The sequence below is a fragment of the Pan troglodytes genome, chromosome 6, assembly GCF_028858775.2.
Source record: "Pan troglodytes isolate AG18354 chromosome 6, NHGRI_mPanTro3-v2.0_pri, whole genome shotgun sequence".
In the NCBI taxonomy this organism is placed as follows: domain Eukaryota; kingdom Metazoa; phylum Chordata; class Mammalia; order Primates; family Hominidae; genus Pan; species Pan troglodytes.
The window spans coordinates 28,779,076-28,791,823 of record NC_072404.2 but is presented as its reverse complement, the minus strand read 5'-3'; the positions used below and the strand labels follow the sequence as shown (position 1 = coordinate 28,791,823).

The following is a 12,748-nucleotide window of genomic DNA, read 5'->3' as shown; positions in this document are numbered from 1 at the left end:
CTATATTAAAGGATATTTGTTCTGGTATCTTATGGCATTTAAAATATCTACATCTCATAAATTGTAAAAGAATGTGTATGACTTTGTTTTGGGGTTTATTTTAAGTTAAAGTATTTTTCATAATTCATGTAAAAAATTGTATGATGCAGACAAATAATAAATTATATTTTTAAAGCTTCAGCTTATTATTTTCACAAATAAGTTCATAAGCACCCCATATCATAGCCAGATGCCTTTAGACTCAAAGTAATCTGAGTACAGAGATGTATAAATTCTATGAATAAATAAATTATTCTTTTATTAAAATTATCACCTTTAGTAAATATGGCAGCCATAAAACAAATAAAAGCAAAAGCTAAGGTGGTTTTGTAAGTGACATAATAAAATAGATATTTGGGATTATAAAATGACATTTGAGAGAAATCACAACTTTTCGTCATCAGTTTTAATAATATTTGCAGTTTGCTTCACTTTTTTTCTTAAAGCTGGAAGAATTTTTTTTGGGCAAAATTATTTGAGTACCTTTGAGAACTAATTTGGAAATGTCTATTAAAAGTATTCTTTAACTTTCATTTCTACATGTGGAGAGTTTACCTATTTGTGCATATATAGGGGGTTACACAAATAAAATATATCCTGAGAAGTTTCTCTTTGGATCTTTTTTGAGCTTTTTGAATTATTTGAAGTCAAGTACTTGTTTTTTGTTTTTTTTTTAAGGTGTGGATTAATCATGACTCCATTTGCATAGATTGTTAAGTTCTGGGAAAAACAAAATCTATTTTATTATGCGTTTATATTCCCTTACAGCATCTTCTATATAATTTTCTTAAAGAAAGGATTAAGTTCTACTCTTTAGCTATATATGCCATCCTCTGGATAACATAATAAAAAAATAGATTTTAAAAATGATCTTTTTGACCTAAGCATCTTGCTAAACCTACATTTAGAGACGGGTCCTTCACTTTTCCAAAACAAAGAGGCTTTGCTTTTCTTTGCCGTGTAAAAATTCTTGTTAGCATAAGCTATATGTATTTCATTTATCCAGTCAAGTAACACATTCACAGCTTACCCTTCTCATGTCTTCTGTATGTTTTCTCACTTTTATTTATTCTAATAATTTAATCTCATAACAGAATATTCACTCAATTCATCAAAAAAAGATGTATTGAGTGTCTACTATATACAAGCTACTTTTCCAGGTACTAGATACATAGTAGTGACTAGATGAAAATTTTAAAAACTCCTTCCTCATGGAACTTAGGTCTAGGGAACAAGATAAATAAATAATTGTAGGTTAGAGAGTGTTAAGCGCTAAGAAGAAGAAACAAGGAAGAGGGTATGTGAAACGTGGGGGCTATTAAAACTTTGGATGGGTTGACCAAGGGAGACTTCACTGTAAAGGAAATTTTTGAAAAAGATTTGAAGTAAGGAAATGAGCCATTCAGCCACCAGGAGAAGACAGCAGCCAGGACAGCAGTAAGACAGTGTGGGTGGGAATGTCGGGTCACAGAGTTATATAGGGAAAGAAGTTGGAGAGCTGATAGAGAGCAAGATTAGATAACAAATGTTTGTTTGGATTACTTAATTATCTTTCTTTATTCTGTAGTTTTCCTGAGAATTATGTTTCTGTTCTTTCTAGCTCTGTACAGAATTACTTGCTCTTCTTATAAATTTAATAAGCAGTTTAAAAAATCTGCCATTGTTAACCATTTTTGAGTGATAACAAGTATCAATTAATTAGGTAAAGACTTATGCTTGTGGGAAAACACATGATCTTATTTTTCTACTTGCCATTTAATTCCATGATTTTTTAAAATGTAATATCATTACTTCTTGGGCTGCAGACCTTTATTCTGATAAATGTGATTACATTTCAGTTGCATGGTACTGCTTTATGTAATATTCTCCCTGTCATTTTCTAGTTTTTCTTGCAAAATCCTAAATTTCTGCCATTGAAGCACTACTTTAGATTAACAGCTTTCATTGGCATCTCTTAAAAAATTGACCCAATTAAAAAAAAACACAGACCTAAACTCAAGAGTTATTACTTTCCTAGGATTTCTTCCAGACTTTTATTTTCTCCGGCTCTCCATTCAAAGTAAATTGTTTGCTTTTTGTAAAATGGCCAGGAATCTACACGAATAAATTAAACCTAACTGTGGGATGTGAGAGGATATTTAACTCAAACGGACTCAAATGAAGAGTTAGAGTTAGTATTTATAGTATGTTAGAAGAGACATTTGAAGTTAAAAGATTTTACTGGTTAGCTTCCCCCACTGAATAGTTGTGTAGCTCTTCCTGAACTTCAGTTTCCTTGTCTGTAAGTGGGAATCAAATTGCCTACTTCAGAGGCTCACTAATAGATTGTTTTGAGATTACAATTGAATAATATATGTGAACACTCTCAAGAAAGCGACTTAGGGCAATTCAATGTAAGTATTGTTCTGTATTCTATTAGGCCACCTATGCTTAGCTTTTAAAATTTTATTAAATTTTAATATTCATTGCCTTTTTAATGTCTGGATAATTTCCAAAGTTTGATTTTTTTTGGACTGGAGATCCCTTCAGTAGATCTTTTGTGAAACAGCTTCCACAATGTAAATAAACAAGTCTTGGCTGTCACTCCACAGTGCCATGGCGATTTTATCTCAGTTGCAGTGACCTCTGGCATGTACCTCAATAAGAATTTGTTTGCCCTAACTTGGAAGACAGTTGTTAGCAATTGGAAACAGGCTTGGTTGGAGGTTTTTAGTTTCATTAATCCTTTATTACAGAGCACCCAGAAGCAGCAGTGCACTACTACCTCACCAACATTCTTCAGCCTATCTAGGAAATAAAAACTTCATTTAGAGAACCTTTAGTCAAAAGCCTATGAAGCACTAATTAAGGGGAAATAATTACACCAGCGTGTTGGCTCAGCAGTGCGAGGCACCATGAAGCTTTGAGGAGGGGCTCCCAGAAGTGCATATTGCTGCTGGGTATGGAGTATCCAAGGCACCCGTAACAACTTTTATCTTAAGTTCTTAAAATTTGAAAGAATCAGAATAGAGCAGTGGTTCCCAGACTTTGTTACACGTTAGTCACTTGGGGCTTTTAAAAATCATATGCCCAGGTCATATCTTACACTAATTATAAATTAGAATGTTTGGGGGTTGGAGCCAGGCATCAGTAGTTTTTAAAGATGCACAGGTGATACCAATGTGCAGCTAAGTTAGGGAACCACAGGAATATGTGGCTCTGGCCTTTGTTCTTTTACTACCTGTTACTGTTTCTCAGCCTTCAGCATCATTAGTGGGAGTCTGATAATCCTATCACGAAAGTATTTGAAAATAGTAGGTGATGTCCCATAAGCAGGTTTGTGGTCTACAGTTTTTAAAAAGTATATGCTGTTTTACATAGTCTTATGTTGCTTTGAACTTTGTTTCACTACTGTCACCTTCTAGGTATATTTATGTTACTTTTTCCCATTTACATGAATAACTCCTTGTAACATTATGCCTTTCTTATTTAAGACCAGAATAAAATCATGTCTACAGGTATTAACTAGTTAGGAGTTTTGTTTCTTTGTTTCATTTATAATGGCTGTTTTCAGATAAAGGGCTGACAACGAATTTGTTTTTCCAAATCCATTTTTATTTTTCTCTAGTCTAGTAATGAACTAAATTTATGAAATTGGTATGAGTCTGAATAAATCAACTGCTTAACTATATCACAGCCACATTAATATTTACTGTTAATAATAGATGATGTATATGTGAGACAAAAACTATACCTGTGCCATTACTAACCATGATATCATATATAATAAGCATTTTCCCAAATATCATGGTTTATTAAGTCAGTCTCAATGTAGCCTCATAAAAAAACTAGAATTTTAAGAGTACAAAGGAGAACTTCTGTGTGGCTTGGTTCCTAATGTTGACAAAAGCTAAAGGTTTGGCTGTAGATCCTTGAACATTTGCCTAAGACTTGACATAAATTCAGGTGGTCACCATATTGTCTTAAAAACACTAGAAAATTACCCAAAGAACACAAAAAGAACAATTTAAAAACAAATTTTATTTTGATTTATTAGAAAATTTATCTTTCATATTCCATGTGAAATGTGTGTGTGAAAAAATGCAGAACGTGAATTGATGCTCTGTGAATTTTTTGTTTGTCATTTAAAATTAAAGATTATGACCCTATTGTCTCTGGTGCTATCAGAGTATTATAAATTATGGAAATTACTACAGTGCAAATATTTGGCTTAATTCATAACATTCAGTCATCTAATTTTTGTTTTGAGTCTTTTGCTTTTCTCATTTCACATTTTTGTTTTCATCCATCATTTTGTCTTATCATCTTCAATTCTAGAGCAACCTGACAACAATAATGATGCTACTGAATTGGGCATCCTTGTCATTCCTGAGATTAGTGTCACAAATGTGGCCGGAGAGAGAACCGGGAATGGGGAAAAAGGCAGAACACTAGGAGAGATTGATGCTCAGCATATACAGGGTGTGCAGGAAACAGCCACAGATCCTAGAACTGAGAGCAAAGGCTTGCCAGAGATCAGGAGGCAAAAATCTGTAAGAAAAATGATGGAGGATGGAATAAACTCACCTGGCAGAGTGCAGTTTTAGCAGAGCACTTTATAGCTGCCCTCCAAGGTATCTTAAGGCAAAGGGCCACTGATGCATGTTAAGCAGCAGTTGCACAGTCACAAAAATTTTGCATGTAATCTAATCCAAATGCATGAATTATGCACCACATTTCTCAATTACTCTTAATGCTCTTTGGAATGATTATACCTTTATTGTCTTTGAGTAAATTTTTATGAAAACTGAGGCAGAAAATTCCTTCTAAAATAATTTTCTGCTTATGTTTGGAGTTCTAAAATTACTTTTTCGGCTTTTGTCTTTTTGCCATCTTTGTTATGAAGGATAATGTATATAGAATTTTATGTTTGAGCTTGTGATATTTATAGTCTAGATTTTTTTAATTTGATAAAATAATCTACAATATAGAGTGCAACCTTCTAAAAAAGTCTTTAAAGTATTCTAATACCAATTTTTTTAAAAGTTCCTTGGTAAGAGCTTTGATTTTATACTGCTTTGCTACTGAAGGAGAGTTCACCCCTAGTTTTACTGCGTGATATTTCTAATTGTTTCTTATCTTTTGCATGAATGGGAGAATTCTTTGTAAAAACATAATGGGATATGGTTTATGGCATGCTTTTTGTTTAATACACTATAAATTACTGTCATTTAATTACAGTGAACTATTTTTGACATTTTTATAATAAACGTTTTGATTTATCCTTTGATTTTCTATAATCTGTTGCTTTATAAATTATGCTAAAGCTTAATTTATTTAAAGCATAACTGATTTGGTGTTAATCATTTAAAAAGATTGCTTAAAATACTTAATGTTAATTAATCTTTGTCATTTCTTTGTTTAGGAAATACAGAATTAACAGGTCAAGAAGAACTGATGGAGATATCTGAAGTTGACGAGGGATTTTATTCCAGGGCTGCGTCTAGTACCAGCCAGTCGGGTTTATCAAACAGTAGTCACAATTGTAGTAACAAGACAAGTATAGGAAAGAACCACAGACGGTCAGGAGGAAGCAAAACTGGAGGAAAAGAAAAAGAAACTACAGGGGAATCTTGCAAAGATCACTTTGCTCGAAAACAAACTCAGAGAGCCCAAAGTGAGAACCTTGAGCTTCTCTCTTTGAAGAGACTTACTTTAACAACCAGCCAATCCCTACCTAAGCCTAGTAGCCATGGTTTGGCTAAGACCGCAGCGACTGTATTTAGTAAATCCTTTGAACAAGTCAGTGGTGTCACAGTCCCACATAACCCGTCATCTGCTGTTGGTTGTGGGGCTGGGACAGATGCCAATAGGTTTTCCGCTTGTAGTCTCCAAGAAGAAAAGCTTATTTACGTTTCAGAAAGAACTGAACTTCCAATGAAGCATCAATCAGGTCAGCAGAGACCTCCTAGTATTAGCATTACTCTGTCCACAGATTAATTAGTAACATATTTTTCTCCCACAACCCAGTGAACCTGGAAATACAACTTTGCTTCTTTATGAAAGTACCCTGGGTCTTTCATCCATATTCCTGACAGGAGCCCTGATGTCTTAAATCTGAAGGCTCCCCTGACTTTATGAAGGGAAGATTGTCTAGGTTGCAGTAAGTTGAAATATGGTTTTGTTATTTCTTGATTAAGATTTTTTCCCCTTGGTTTGAGTCTTTTTTTTTCCCTCCTCTTATTTGTTATTGTTGCCCTAAGATTGTCAGTGACAATAAATTTTGACAGGTTGTCTAATCAAGTTGGTTATGTCTCATGTGAGGTTGTAAGGTGGTTTTTCTTGTTTTGGTTTGGTTTGGTTTTTTAATAGCTCCTATTTTGGTGGCTGTGTGTTTGGCCTTCAGAGTCAAAGGGAGTCTGCATGTATGGGAACTGTTTTATAGAGAATGGGGCAGAGGCACAACTCCAGGAATTCTCCAGCTCCTGGTCAGGAAGCCAATCTGAAAACAGGCATGTGGAAACATAAAAATGATGTGTATGAAAAGCACGTGATGAAAATATTTGTAAGCAGATCATCTTTATGATTAGAACAATTTGCTCAAAGCCCTGGAAAATGCCTGGTAACCCAGTACCTAGAATATTATATGATTCCAGGGGATGGCTAGAGGCATTTCTGTTGTTATCTCTGAAACATTTTTATATCAAAAATCAGATTGCTGGTAGGTGTGTTGTTTTGAAGTGTTTGATCTGGATTTAGCAGGTGAAGATCCCTTTCAATTATTAAGGTATAATAGGCCGTAAAGCTGATTTACCCTACTGCTGGACTTTGGAAATCCTAGTTAGTTTGGACTCCTATAATTCAGAGCATACGTCATTGGAAGACTTCCTGGAAATCAGTGTAAATCTTGCAACACAGCTCTCAAGATACCACTGTATAATATGTAATTGTTTGTCTGCAAATGCATTTTTCATCTATAAAATGTCATGAAAGAAAATAAAGGTAGTGAAATATGGACAAAGGACATTTATATATTAACTAAAGTTGTTTATGTTTGTGTTCTTAAATTTAAAACACGAAAAAAAAGAAATGTCTTTCTCGTTAGTGAACAGGCCTGTTTTAAATATCTTAGTATAATATCAAAAGAATAATCAATTTAGTTACCTCCCAACTAAAAAGTAAAAATAAAAAAGACGATATGGCAGAAGTTGAAACAAACTTGTATGTATATGTATGTGACCTCTAGATGGAAATTAAAGTTTGATGTTTGCTAGCCGTGGTCCTTTTGGCTATGGTTGCGGTTCCCCTGTAAAGCAAGTGTACTTAAGTCATCATTCAGAGTGAGAGAGAGAAAGCAGGGCTGAGGCTGAGTCAGTTGAACATTGAGGAAGACCTAAGGAGCTGTCCAGTTCTTGGCTCTTTTTCACTGTGACTACACAGCGGTTTCCTTCTTCATAGTCCCTTGCTGTAGTCACCAAGAGAGCATGCTAGTGTTTTCCTCTTGTACCTGCTTATGCAGAGCTCAGATATATGAAAAATGTGTATGCTTTGAAGGCTGCCAAAGCATTTATACTCTGAACATAGTTTTGACTGCAACTGCTTTGGCTACCAGTTTAAACTGAGTTCTTCAAAAAGCATGAACTTGTTTTCATTCATTAGCCCTGTTTACAATGTGGATTTTGACATAAATGAATTTGATTTTTTTTTAGCTCCAGTAACAGAATGGAATAAGATCTATTGCCATAAATTGTAGTTAAGAACTGTAAGGCAATCGGGCAGTGAAACTTGATATTGTATTAACTTAATAGGAACCCTGTGTACAATTTAAAATATTTGTAAAATATCACTGTGAATTTACAGATGTCTTTTTGTCATTCTTTAACAATGAATTTCCCCTGTGCATAGTTATTAATAGTATTGGTATTATTAAAAACTAATTTGTAAGATTGGCATTTTAAGCAAGTTGAGGTGCTTAGGAAACATTGTAGAATAAATTTGGGGAAATGTTAGCTGACACAGTTGAGAGATCAGATTTTCATGTTCTGTCACTGTAATGGAACCTCATTTAGACCTCTCTAGACCTTTGCTAGCTGTGTGGTCTGAGGACCAGTAAGTAGGATTGGCATTATCTGGTATCTTGTTAAAAATGCAGAATTTCGTGCCACTCTAGGTCTACTAAATCAGAATTTGCATTCTTAACAAGGTTCCCAAGTGATTTTTATGAGAAGAAAGTATCAGAGTGCAAACAAATTACTCGTCTAATATGTAGAATTCCCAGTGGTCTCACAGCCCTAGATCAAATGTGTCAGACACTAGATCATTATAATCTTCATTGGTTTTGACAGCTAATTAATTAGTTTAATAATATTGACATATGACTTCTTAAGTATTTGAATTCTAGATTGCTAATGATCCTTATTTTTGCAGTAAAAAAGTAACACTTTATATTTTTCTTGTTAACTATAAATGGAATCAGAGCTGTAAATGCCTGAAATTTTAAGTATGAAAAGGGGTGCCACCCTTTTATATACTGCACAACAAATTTGCATTTGTATATTCTTTTTTAAAAATCTCTGAAGGCTTGCTCAGTGAAACGGTTCTGATTTTTTGCTTCAAATGATTTGCACTAATTGATTTTCTGGAGAGTGGAGTTATGTTAACAACAAAATTCTTTTATAGTTCCTTTGATACTATTTCAAATGAGGATTACACATTGAAAGTTTTTATAGAAATTATGAAAATTGGATAATCTTAACTATGGTAACCATTACTATTATCCATACTACTTTCTCCCCACTCAACTTTCAAATTTGAAAATTGGGGTAGCTTTTGTAGGTCACTTTCTTATAAAGATGCTGATGGTCACAGATCTCCTAAGTATCCAGAATAATATTTTTATCATGAGAAGGATTCCACACAAAATTGGGGTCTTGCACCCCATATTTCAGAGGATCTGAACAGAAATTGTGGCTTCATTGCACATTTTAAATCTCTATAGATTCCTGAAATCACCCAACCTCTCACATTTGACAACCCAACGGCCTGGAGTATTCTGGTGGCACTGGAGCCAGCACTAGCTTTTTGGAATCCAAGTGGGGAGAGAAACAAGGTAGGCTTTTCAAGGGACTGTCCCAGACTACCCAGGGCAAATGTCTTCCCTTCCCTTCCTGAAGCCACAGGAAAGCACCCTGGAGTCCTTTGTATACCACTATGGAAATTTTTAAGGCAAGCTCTCAAGACTTGAAGAGTTGGAATTCTCAGCATTTAAATGATGACTGAAGTTTGTTTTGAAAAAGCAATATTTCATTGCCCTTTTCAATTGTGAAGCAACTGCTCAGCAAATATTACTCATTTTTTTAAAAAGTTGAATTAAAGGGAAATATATTTTTAAAACCAAAATAGATCAAAATGATCCCAGTTTTAAGGGATTTTGCCTATTTTGGAAGAATAAAACTAAAATGTTAAAACTGTTGAATTACGGAGAACAGATGTACTCTGAGACATAATTTTAAACAAATATTTAAAATAAGGCAGGTTAACGTTTGCGTTTAGGCACAATAAATCTGTATTAAAGGGAAGCACATCAAGGAAATATATATATGTTGAATAATGTAACTGAAAAATATTTTTTAAAAACCACTTAAAAAGAAAAATAATTTGATGGGTACTTTAAGCATTGTAGATAGAAATTAATGTATAATAGTGTCCTCCCAGTCTTTGTATGAAAAATTAAAACTCTCTAGTCCTTTAATGAGCATGAATTTATACTTCTACATTTGTTGCTTAGTAAAATTATACTCAGTACTTTGAGTTATTCAGATTTATGTTTAATATTGTTAAATTCTTCATCAGAGAGCATAGATTGTCTTCTATACTTTGTAACTTGTGCATATCTAAAGAAACTAACAACGAACATTTTGGGAGATGTTTTTGTGTTTTTTTATAGTAGAGTTTTAGAGTACATTTGTCTTAATAGGAAGTTTTTACCATAAACCCAAGATTTTATTTCACGTATTGTTGCTTTCTCTTATGTGGAACTTATTGTGTACCTCTTACCTTTATTTCTAATCATTTAGTGATACTAATCTTTTCATAGTAAATATATTTGTTTCTAATTGTATTCCTAGAGTTTACATTCCTAAAGAATAAACTACGACTTTGGCTATTTTTATGTGTTCCCTACCTTCTTAAGGCTATGGAAATAAACTGGAGTTTAGTTTTTTGAATTTTTGTATATTTGTGTAAATGTTCTCCATATGTAGTACTTTATACAACAAGTGTTGCCTCTTGTTTTATTGAAATAAAAACTGAAAAAAATATTTTTTCCAGATCAGTTTACTCATTTAAAAAATTATTATAAAAATTTGCGGAAGTTTTGATATGAAGGAAGAGAATAAAGGAGGAAGACTTAGGTAAGTTGAGCCATTGAGAGCTTTTGGGGGTAAGTGATAAGACAATGACCTCATTCCTGGCTTTGTGCTTTACATGTCATAGGGCTGAGGAGTATGACAGGTCCACTCGTATTCATCCAAAGATGAAGATGAGCTCTATGGGCCATGCACCAGTGGCAGATTATTTGTCATATCAGAAGCACAGGCAAATTTAGGTAACATCACTTTGTCCTTCTAACTTTAGAATCTTTATTGCCATGTGTGGTGACTAGTAGTCCCAACTACTCAGGAGGCTCACTCGAGCCCAGGAATTTGAGACCAGCCTGGGCAATATAACGAGATCTTATCTCTTAAAAAAAAAAAAAAAAAGCAAAAGAAGAAGAAGAAGAAAGAGTCTATATCTCTTGAGTACAGAGATTATATGCCCCTAGTACCTAGATAGGACTTTGTGCGTGGTAGGTATCTAGACATTTAATGAATAAATGAGTTAGGTTGATGTTAGCTTTGGAAAAGAATCAAGGATAAGTCTTCAGTGTTTTCTTTAACAGTATAATTTTAGGATTTTGTTTGTTGGCTTTAGGAAATCTCAGTGGCATTACATGAATTGCATTATAGCATGTACTTAGAAAAAAGAACTTATGGCTGGGCGTGGTGGCTCACACCTGTAATCCCAGCCTTTTGGGAGGCCGAGGTGGGTGGATCACCTGAAGTCAGGAGTTCAAGACCAGCCTGACCAACATGGCGAAACCCCATCTCTACTAAAAATACAAAAATTAGCCAGGCATAGTGGCGGGCACCTGTAGTCCCAGCTACTCGGGAGGCTGAGGCAGGAGAATCGCTTGAATCTGGGAGGCAGAGGCTGCAGTGAGCTGAGATCATGGCACTGTACTCCAGCCTGGGCAACAGAGTGAGACTCTATCTCAAAAAAAAAAAAAAAAAAAAAAAAAAAAGGAAACAAGAACCTGTTAACCTATTAGACACTTGAAAAAATTCCTGGCTCGTAGTTGATTATATGTTTGGTTAATTCCATTTCATCTAAGGAACTAAGTAATTTAGGAAATGTGTTCTTAACTACTCTTAGAAGGGTACTTGTAGAGAACCAGAGTGGTGATTTTGTAAGCAGTATTTTGTCCTATACAATATGCACTCTTCCAGTAACTCCAGTAGTCCACATAGTTGACTCACCTCCTACAACCCGACTTTGTTAATATCGAGATAACTGTTTTATAATTGTAGAGAAAGATTTTTTACAACCAGTTGTAGTTATTATTTTCTTTGCATTATGTTATTGTGATAGTAGTGATAGCTAATATGTGTAATTAAAATGATCATCTTATCCTCAAAATCATCCTATAAAGTGCATAGAATCCCCATTTTACAGAAGAGGAAACTGAAGCTCTCAATAGGGTAGAGGACTTGGCTAAGGTCACCTAGCTGCTGAGTGGCAAAACTCGGCCTTGAACACAGGTCTTAGGACTCTCACTTTTATATTGCTTGGTGAAAGAAGATACTAATTAAATCCTACCTAATGGAGATGTATTTAAAATTCACTCACCCCATCTGTCTTACAGGTGATAGTTTTTAGGTAAGATAAAATCAAAGTGTTCTAAAACTAAATCATAATATATTTTACAGAATTAGAGATAATTGTGTTTTAGTGGTCAAACAATGCTCGTTATTCTGTTAGTAAAAGCATGGTAAAATGCAAATTAAAATAAGATTTCTCTTTTTTTTTTTCCTGTCAGATAAAGATGAAAAAGATTGATTCTAGTATTGACATTGGTATGGGGAAATCATTAGTCACTGAGACGATTAGCAGGACTGTAGATTGGTACAAATGAATTGGTGGGCAGTTCAGCAGGATCTATCAGACTTTAAAGTGTACCTCATACCCTCTGAAACAGCCATCCTACTCTTCTATATTTATTCCATTCTCTGTATTCTACTGAAAATGTAGCACAAATATATAAACATAAGCATGCAAGGTATTCATTGCAGTATTGCTTGTAATAGCAAAAACAAGCCAGCAAATCTAAATGTCTATTAATAGAGGAATAGATAAATTATGGTATGTACATATAGTGGAATATAATGTAGCCATTAAAAAGAATGCAGATCTGTATGTGATGATTTACATTGATTATACAGTGTATGATCCCACTTGCATTATAAATGTGTGCAGTAGTTAAATATGAGTGTGTGTATATGTATAATACACACTTATGTTTGCTAGTATGGGGGAGGAGAGCATTGTTTTTCAAAGTGTGGTCTAAAGACAGCCTGCATTAGGAAATTTTTTTTTTTTAATGGGGATTCCTGGGCTTTGTGCTAATTTCCCT

At 34.2% G+C, this 12,748-nt stretch overlaps 1 protein-coding gene across 9 annotated transcripts in view; it reads left to right on the top strand.

Annotated features, from left to right (window-relative positions):
• The window catches only part of HYCC1 (hyccin PI4KA lipid kinase complex subunit 1), a 116,724-nt gene that overhangs the window by 61,032 nt on the left and 42,944 nt on the right, over window positions 1–12,748 (top strand). For 3 of the 9 annotated variants that reach the window (XM_527685.8, XM_016957158.4, XM_063814121.1), the window contains one exon: window positions 5,444–10,337. The exons of 2 other annotated variants lie outside the window; for them this stretch is intronic. In XM_527685.8, the coding sequence (XP_527685.5) occupies window positions 5,444–6,018 (575 nt within the window). In that variant the 3' untranslated portion in view covers window positions 6,019–10,337. Of the gene's footprint in view, window positions 1–4,356; window positions 4,653–5,443; window positions 10,338–12,748 lie in introns of those variants that run through there. 4 more of the 9 variants (XM_054687422.2, XM_063814119.1, XM_054687423.2 and 1 more) reach the window with 4 other exon arrangements.